A 9,597-nucleotide genomic window follows, 5' to 3' on the forward strand; every position below is an offset into this window, starting at 1 on the left:
CAGATTAGCCAACAAAGAAGTACATCCTTCCCATTGTTCTAGATTCTAGAAAATAGAGTACATATGAATCATCATCATGAATCATGCTCTAAATTGTATTCAAAGTTGATTTTACAGTGCTTTAGAAACCACACAGATAAACGTGTGCACACACACACACACACACACACACACACACACACACACACACACGCATTCACATAAAAAAACACACAGAGAGGATGCAGTCACAGATATCCCTTTTGGCAATGAACCTTTAGTCTGCTGGTGGGGTGCCAAGATTTATATTTTATTCTTTTCAAATTCATTGCTGCATTCTCATTCCTTGCAGTGGGCTGAGCGACCTTGAAATGTCTGGTACAGGCTCTCGACAAAATGCACGATGAGATCCTTTTCGGGGAAGCATGCTCGCTTGCTCATTCACTCACTCGTTCGCTTTCCTTCTAAAGGTGCAGCTGAAATGTTAATGAATCGCAGCGTGAGGAGCAATACGTAGGTGTTTTTCTGTGCATGTCTTCCACCAGCAGATGGAACATTTCAATCTGTCTAAAATCTTACTCCATCACTGCACCCAGGCCACTTTAAGCTAGCTTAAAGCTGTAATGCGGGACTTATTTTAAGCAATAAATGTTATTTCAACCAACCTGTATGTATGGTAGAGATGTTAAAGATGGTGCAAATACAATTTTTTGGTTAACAAAAGTGATATTGTGGAATGTTACAAATCATAATCGGAAACTATTTTATGTATTTATTAACATTAAAATACATTAAGTAAATACATTTCCAGTGCGTATGTCATTCTGGCCAAGGGCAGACCGTTCAAGTTGCAAAGCGATAGGGCTGGAATAATTTGTATTTTGAAATGCAATTGATATGAAACCTATTTTTACAGTAGATAGCTTAGTGTAGCTTGACAAGACGAGCTGATGTGAGCCGACGAGGACTGAGCATCACGCACACAACGTTGTGTTTTTGCCGCAGGACGTGAGGGGCAGTCACTGGGTGAAACGGGAGTCCCGTGCAACACACTATAATCCCTGCCCGACTTACTGTACATTCAGAGACCATCTCTCCCATTTGGGATGATCTCTTCCACTCTCCTCGTTCGTGTCTACTGTTCTATTCAGACACGCCTCAGAACTGCTGAATCATTCATCATATCACAACCTTTATGTAGCCCATCATCTGCCTCTCTCCCCCCCCAGTATTCTTAATCAGCAATGGACTTGTCAGACAATCCCTTGTCAGGTGGGTGTCATGGCAATAATGGCAAGTTTGGTAAACAACACAAAAGCTCCCCCAAGGGATGCCAGCCAGCATGATTATCTTGTTGAAAACGGCATGCATTTTATTCTAATGTCATTGAAGCAGCTGCTTGTCATTACAAGTGTAACGGATTTGAGTTGATGCAATATGTGAGTGCTTCTCTTGTTTGGAGAGAGAGAGAAGAACGTAATACATGAACATGGAGAGGCTGAAGGCTCATAGTTTGATGTGTGAGGGAGCCTGCCTGCTTGTTTTTCTTTCCTAAGCCTGGTCCCCCCCAAGGGAACCAGGTCTTGTGAATGCAGACTGCTCCCCCTGTGGGTTATTAGCGGCAGCTGCAGTTGTTTATCTTCTCCAAGTTGCTCTCTGCAGCGAGACCAAATGTGTCCTCAGTGTAGACCTCTGTCTGTCTGCTGTGATCCATCGCAGACACTCACTGTAACTTGTAGAGCAGTGCATCTCAACCGTTTTGAGATCTGGTCCACCCCACCAATACAGATTAGGTATTATAAGAAGGCATAATGCAGCCAATTCTATGTCATTTATTTGTGTTAATATTTAACACATGAATGATCCTAAAGTCATATATCGATACCAATAAATCAGTAGGGCTGTAGTTGTAATGAGAAGAGTACTTTCCATGGTTAATTTAATGCAAACGTATTTTTTTTAAATTATAAAATATTTGAAGTGGCTGTGCCTCCGACCACTGCTCTCTGCACTCTTTACCATCAAGGGTTATTTGTGTGTAACTTAACTTTAACTTTTAATAGCCGATCAGCTATTTTCAGCAAAGACAAAGAGGAAAATACTAGAGGACCACCTAGTGTAGAGCCCTGGGGCAACGCAGTCAACTAAGTGGGCTTGAGTGGTTGAAAACGTGCTGAATCAATCTGATTCCCCTTCCCCACAGCAGCAGGCAGAGGAAGCGGTCGGACCCTCCGTCGCGACGGCCCCCGGCCCGCCCCACCGACGTCCACTGCATGGTGCACCCCTCCTCCCAGCACGGGGGCCACACGCCCGAGATGGGCTCCCCGGTGCTGGGGAGCCACTTCAGCCCACGAGACATGCTGCGCACGCGCAACAACCACCTGACCGCCATCATGGACAGCCCCGAGGCGCAGCGGCGCCGGCCGCGGCCCCCCGGCCACGGCAGCCTGACCAACATCAGCCGCCACGAGTCCCTGAAGAAGATGGAGAGCCCGCCGATCCGCCGCTCCACCTCCTCGGGCCAGTACGCCGGCTTCTCCGACCCCCACCCCCACCACCACCTCCTCCACCACCACCGCACCGGCGGCGGCAAGCCCCTGGACCCGGAGACCATCGCACAGGTCAGCGAGGGACGGGCGGCGCCCACCATCCCAGCCCTGCCCCGCCCTGTAAAAACCACATAGTCAGTCCCTGTCTTCTGCTACCGTCTGGCTGCTAGTGTACACCCTGAACCATCCAGAGCGTTCATTTAACCTGCAGGGCCTCTAGTTGGACGGTACCACAGTACTTCACTAGCACACAGTACTTTGCTAGTACACAGTACTTTGCTAGTACACAGTACTTTGCTAGTACAAAGTACTTTGCTAGTACACAGTACTTTGCTAGTACACAGTACTTTGCTAGTACAAAGTACTTTGCTAATACACAGTACTTTGCTAGTAAACAGTACTTCACTAGCACACAGTACTTTGCTAGTACAAAGTACTTTGCTAGTACACAGTACTTTGCTAGTAAACAGTACTTCGCTAGTACACAATACTTCAAAGGTACTGTGAGACCAAACTGACCAAGTTCTGACAAATTCATTAGTGCATTGTGACACATTTTGGGTCGCCTTTTTTAATATATATATATATATATATAATACTGTATATTGTTGCAGTCAGGCAGATACGTCGAATCTTCATATTTCAATTTATTGTGTTTTTTCATCATTTGATGTCCTAATTCATCATAAGAGTGTCAAACAAAAGTAGTGAAAAATAGTTGATCTTGAGCTTGTAGATCGGCTATTCTTCGTATATTAAAAAAAAAGGGTTTTGACCTACTAGGTTTCCACGCCACAGCGACGATATGCAGGTGTATATATAGTATTCTTTTATTTTTTATTTTAATTGTTTTCAAGCTTGCAAGTTACAACGTATCATCATGCATTTGTGAAATGCTTTAAAAATCTGTATTCTTGTGTGTAGGTTCTTAGTGACTCCACAGCTGTGTGTCGCCTCACTCAAACTAGAGGCCTGACCTGTAAAGGACCGTCAGAGTTAATTTAACGCTCCAGATTTGAAAAAATAAAACTGAAAACAGCGACACAGACAGACAGCGGGGTAGATAGATAGTACATTCAACTGTATGTCTGTCTGTGTTTATGTCTACTAGGAATATGTTCAGATTAATTGCAAGTTATCATCTCTGCATCTTGTTCACATTAAGTGGGGTTTTTTCTTTTTTTTACTTTTCCTGTTAAAACTAGCAGTGATTTGAATCACTGCTATAGTGTTTGTTCAGTAAGTAGGGGTCTCATCGCCTCTCCTCACCTCAATGATTACTATCAGAATATAGAGCTATTTAATCCACAACAAATACCACTTACACCACCTTTAATGTTTCAAGTCATTAGCATGCCAAAAGGGGGTCTTCAGTACAAGACAGAACCCTCTCCACTCATCTCTATGCATGTCCTCTGCATGTTTCTTGGAGTTCCGTCCTTGTGTGTTCCTCTGAGCCCGAGCAATATATCGGTCTGGACGATGTATTCGTCATTATTTGACCTTTTTTGGAAGACATCGGTATCAGTAATTATGCAGTGTCCCAATTTTTAATGGAAGTCATTAAAATATAGCAGATTTATTATATACATATGTTAAAATTCACAAAGTTTGTCATATTGATTTTAAGATTTTTCACTTTTTATCATAATCTGCTCTTTCTGCGTGGTTGCCTGACGTTGCCCTCCATCCATCCATTTACTGTTATTTCACATTCAAATTATTAAATGCATTTTGGATCAATGGGATGTCAATGGAGGGTATTGCAACTCTAGATTAATCCCAATGTAAAAGAAATCTAGTGTTGCAAATTGCGGCTACTCCTTTCTCTCTCCTCTTGTCTACGCTTCTCTCCTCTCCTACTCACCACGCCTCTCCTCTCCTCTGCAGGACATAGAGGAGACGATGAACACGGCTCTGAACGAGCTGCGCGAGCTGGAGCGCCAGAGTTCGGCCAAGCACGCCCCGGACGTGGTGCTGGACACCTTGGAGCAGCGGCAGACCTCCAGCGGCGGTGGGGGGGGCTGCGGGGGTCCCACCCCGGCCAGCTCCAGCGAGTCCCTCAGCCCCGTCCACAACGTCATGCTGAGGTCCGCCGCCAACACCGAGCCGCCCGTCCGCCGCACCAGCACCTCCAGCGACGCCATGAGCACCTTCAAGCCGGTGGTGGCCCCCCGCATGGGGGTGCAGCTCAAGCCGCCGGCCCTCAGGCCCAAGCCCATGGTCTTGCCCAAAGCGAGCCATGTCCCGCAGCCTCGCTCGCCATCCCCCCAGGACCCCCTGGATAAGTCGTGCACCATGTAAACACTGTGGGACAAAGTGTTCATACTGAACTCTGACAGACGTGGGGAGAGAGAAAGCGTACTAGGGGATTGTACTGTAGCTACAAGTTAGCAGTGTCTATAAAGTGGTATATTAATAATGATCTCTAAAGTGTAATATACATGGTCTAGGCGGACAAGACTCACTTTAGAGAGGGGAAGCCAAATGACGGAAATGTTCTTGTACTTTCTTGGAACATGTCAAGATCGTCAAAGGGCATTCGGACAGTATTTGGACCTCTGGACGTACAGTACATGTATGATTACAGATGGACAAATATTGCGTTGAATTTGCTGTCACTGTGTGGTTAAAACTATAACCTGTTGACATGCCATCAATATTAGTTTTTTTATGTTAATGTAAACAACAAATCACAAAGGCTTCCTTCTAGCTTTTAGAACGTTTAAACTGGTAGTTTACAGTCATCGAGGACTATAGAAAACGTGGCGAAAGTAGCCGCAATGTTTACCACACAACCCGAAGAGGAGCTTCATGGGAAATGTAGTCTTCAGTAACCACACAACCCGAAGAGGAGCTTCATGGGAAATGTAGTCTTCAGTAACCACACAACCCGAAGAGGAGCTTCATGGGAAATGTAGTCTTCAATAATGAAAGTACTTGCAGAAATGGAGCTGAACTGTATTTTATATTCTCACCTAAAGTAATATAGAGGCCGTGGAAGGTTTGGCTTTGCAGACTTTACATTGTAAATAGTTAGAACTGTTTCGATTGCCATTACAAAGGTGCTCACTATGCTGGTGGAAACGGTTTAGACTAGAGCATAGATTGTAGTGGTGTGTTGTGTAGACTGAAACAGGGGCTGAAGACCCCTTAAATGAATATAACTAGGGGTACACTGTTGACAAACAAACAGTATTGATTCTCATGCTTTGTCATTGGTCTGTTGTACATGCTTCTGTGAAAGTTCAAGACCTTACCATGACCAAGATGCGCTTGCATTTCAAAAACGTACAAAGACTGTACATCTGCTCTGGTTTCACGTGAGTTTATTTCAACACATGACTCTTTCATTGCTCTCTGGAATGAGGTGAGACTATTGGATAATACCACTATGTAAAAATAGCAAAACACTCCATCATGAGCATTCTGTGAACATTTTGATACTTTGTTGAATTTCCTATAACTTGTAATAACCTTTTACAGGTTATGAACCACAGAGAGTGAAGGTGTGAAAGTAGAAGTTCTAAAAAAACAGATATTGTAATGAGTCATCTCCTACCTGTACACAGTACATAGGACATTAACCACTTCAACCCTATATACTGTGTTGTCCATCAAATTGCCAAAATAGACGATCCACAAGCTCACAACGCGGTGCACTGTGAGCTTGTTGATCTGCTATTTTTGCAGAATGTTTTGCCTAATATGACATGCCCATAATAGTAGTGACGCTAGGGTTCATGTGGTTAAGGTATGGGGTACATAACCTATACACAGTACTGTACACATGCCATTAGGTGTTTTAAGCCTTGCTTTATTGCGTTATTTGTCCAAAGATATGGTTATGTACATATTAGATCGTGTTAACCTTTCCTGGTCGTATGCAGGCGTGATTCAACAGATGTGTATCTAGGCAGCGCTCTGTGTGTGGGCTTGTACTGCCAGTAGCCATGCACCTAATGACTGTTAATGTAAATGCCTTGTTATATGTTAATGCTACATGTTAATCTTTATAAATGTCAGTTGATCTATAACACTGGTTCTCAACATTGAGATCTGGGAACCCCCAGGGGTCCTTGAGTGCTAATTTCACTCTGAGACTGTCCAAATGCAACCAAATGGACCTGTAAGGCTCCATTTGGACACTGTCTGAGTTACAGAGTCCATGTGGGTCCTAACGTATCACTCATTTAACTGGGGACCCTCTGGAACACGTACCCTTCTTAAGGACTCCTGGGAGTACACGGACCCCACGTTGAGAACCAGTCATCGATGAGTCCACAATTCAACTTACATGGGAAAGTAGTCACTTGCTGGAGTCAGATTATTATTTTTCTTGTTTCATGTTAGGGGAGATAGTACTGACATTGAAAGGCTTCGGGTGCGTCTGTATTTGTGGATGATGGATGAGCGACAGTTCTCAGCTTTAAAGAAAACACTTTGTGGCCGTTAAGTCACGTAACTTGTGCTTCTACCGTCTAGACTAGGGAAATGGTCCCATAAATAGTGTGTACAATATGTCTCGGTGTGTGTTTGACTGTTGCATTTAAAGGTGAATTTCACTTTGAAACACTTTTCGTGCACCCTAAACAGTTTTTCATTTGCTTGATTCAATATTTAGATATTAATTTAACCCACAAATCAAGCAACTTAAAAACTGTCTGGTGTGTACACAAAAGTTTGAGTAGATGTAAAAATGACACCAGAATTTCAACTTTAAGTTTAACTAGTGCTCCACGCTTTCAGGCTAACGACACTGTACTGTAAAAACAAGAAATGGAAAAACGGGGTGCATGTCTTGGAAGAGTTTGCATATTGGTTGCAGCCAGGATAATAACTTTGACAAAAGGCTTGTTTCGACTGGAACAATTAAGCAGCTCTCTCCTAACAGAAGGTTTACAGTGACTTTTAACTTGAGAAATGTCTTTGTATGTATAATTATATATAAAAAAGAATGATTTGATTTCTGAATTACTAACATTATTCGATTTTGTTTTTCATAATGAGCTTACCTTTTTTTTATGTGTTTTCTTAGAATTTACTGATGTGCTAGAACAAAGGCTGTAGAATAGACGTCCAAAGATACAGCATCCAAGCTATGAGTATGAAGCCAGTTGTAAACCAGTTGCAATGCGTACTGTTGTCACTAGATGTCACTATATAACATGACAAAAGGTAGCAGCCGCCTGTCAGCAAGCTGTAGTACATCAGTAGTATGTACTTGTGAAAGTGCCTTTGAAGAATAACGCTTTAAAGGAACTGGAGATATATTCTTTGCCGTCGCATTTTAAACCCTATGTTTTAAGCAGGTGCAGTTCCGAAGGAAAATTAATTAATTATGACATTTTAGGAAATAAAGTTATATGAACGAAATAATGAATAAACAGCTTACCCATTGTTGTGACAATGCATTTTTATGTATAGAACTGTATAGCCTATTTGGCATGTAACATTAACAGAGTTCTTTGGGGGCTTGTTCCTCAAGGATTTCTAATTCTTGAGTTTTACAGCTATCTTAGCGTGTGTACCAAAAATATAGAAGTGAAGAATAATAGACGGTTTGGTATTCAAATGTCAATTTCAATGTATTTTCTTGTATTATGTTTGCGTGCTTTAGCCTACATGTGGTTTATTAAGCCACAAGAGGTCTCAGGTTACCACGTTTTAAATCGCCATAGCCTACATTACTGATGTGATGTGCACACAAACGCCTCCACTCACTGTAGGCTACTATCAAAGTGTACCATGTGTTCATTTGGACCCAAATAGAAAGACAGTTTAAACTGAAATATTTCAAACATGTCCTATTTCAAAACCCATTCATTTCAATTGTGCTTTTTGCTCGATATAAATACCAGTCCTAAGATAAATTACCACACTTTATGGTTGTTTATTAAGCAGACAGCCCACATACTGTACTGTATACACACCTGGGTCAAAAATACTTGGACAGTAATTATGTTTCAATGTGGAGATTATTTAGGATTGGGTAAATTGTGTTGAGTGTGTAAGAAACGGTGTATTTATGCATCTTGAGGTAGCATGCAACTACTGTTGGACAAGTGTACACTATAGTAGGTCCATCTGGAAATGATTGGCTGGAAGCAGAGCTGCCCTGGTCACTGGTCAAGCCTTGTTTATAGTAAGACTGTGTCGCTTGCCAAAAAGCATTTTGGAAAGTGACCCTGATCATGTGATAGGCCTATGTATTAAAATTAAATACAAATATAATGTGGCAGTGTCACATTTTAAACAAACATGTAAGCTTTTATGTATTGTATCTATTCTAATTGTCGATTGCCACCTTATAGTTTCTGGTTTACAGTGTAAATAGACACATTAGAGAACATGACATACTAAATCCCATTTCTTTCAGGGATGTACAGATGTGTAAACTACTCCAAGACATTTGGTTTCTTTCCCATCTCTACTACAAATCTGATCAATAGAAATATGTCATTGACCTTATGTATTTTATTTTACGTCTGACTCTGACCTGCCCAAATATAGGAATGCCTGGCTAAAAGTGGTCAAATAATCAGGGCACATTGAGTGAATATTTGTATATAATTTTGAATATAATTAAAATGGCAAATAATGTATGGGTCGGATCTTTTCCCAAAGGAGTCCCTCCCCAGCACTGTCACTCCACATAAAGTCACACTCCGCTCTGGAGGTCACTTCTTATGAAGTGGTGGTGGGGGGTAAATAAATGGGTCAACTGTGGGATGGCTTTGCCAATCCAGGGGGCAGCTATCACCATGGCTACCAATTGCTGCCTGCTTGCCCGGCTATTGTCACATCTGTTTTGGTGTTTCAATGTTTGATTAAAGAGAAAAGAGAATGTATTGACTCACTGTCACTGAAAGTGAATCAACTATCACTGAAAGTGAATCAAGCAACTGAACTACAGAGACAAACTCTGTCTGTCTTATACAGTAATCTCTTAAGACAGATCCTCTTTATTTATTATTTATGGGTTCCAAGGTTGGTCTGACGGAGACAAACAACACTGTCTGTCTTAATTAAAGAGCATTGTGTCGCTCTGAGCTCTGGCCTGAAGGGG

At 42.2% G+C, this 9,597-nt stretch overlaps 1 protein-coding gene across 6 annotated transcripts in view; it reads left to right on the top strand.

The window, feature by feature from the left end:
- srgap1a (SLIT-ROBO Rho GTPase activating protein 1a) overlaps nt 1–7,928 on the top strand; it is a 118,642-nt gene extending 110,714 nt beyond the window's left edge. For 2 of the 6 annotated variants that reach the window (XM_083763972.1, XM_083763974.1), the window contains exons 21-22: nt 2,186–2,600; nt 4,419–7,928. In XM_083763972.1, coding sequence (XP_083620098.1) covers nt 2,186–2,600; nt 4,419–4,832 — 829 coding nt within the window. In that variant the 3' untranslated portion in view covers nt 4,833–7,928. Of the gene's footprint in view, nt 1–2,182; nt 2,663–4,418 lie in introns of all 6 variants that reach the window. The other 4 variants (XM_083763971.1, XM_083763973.1, XM_083763975.1 and 1 more) reach the window with 3 other exon arrangements.
- Nucleotides 7,929–9,597: the final 1,669 nt, after the last annotated feature.

This window comes from Protomyctophum parallelum, assembly GCF_964188405.1.
Source record: "Protomyctophum parallelum genome assembly, chromosome: 4".
Lineage (NCBI taxonomy): Eukaryota > Metazoa > Chordata > Actinopteri > Myctophiformes > Myctophidae > Protomyctophum > Protomyctophum parallelum.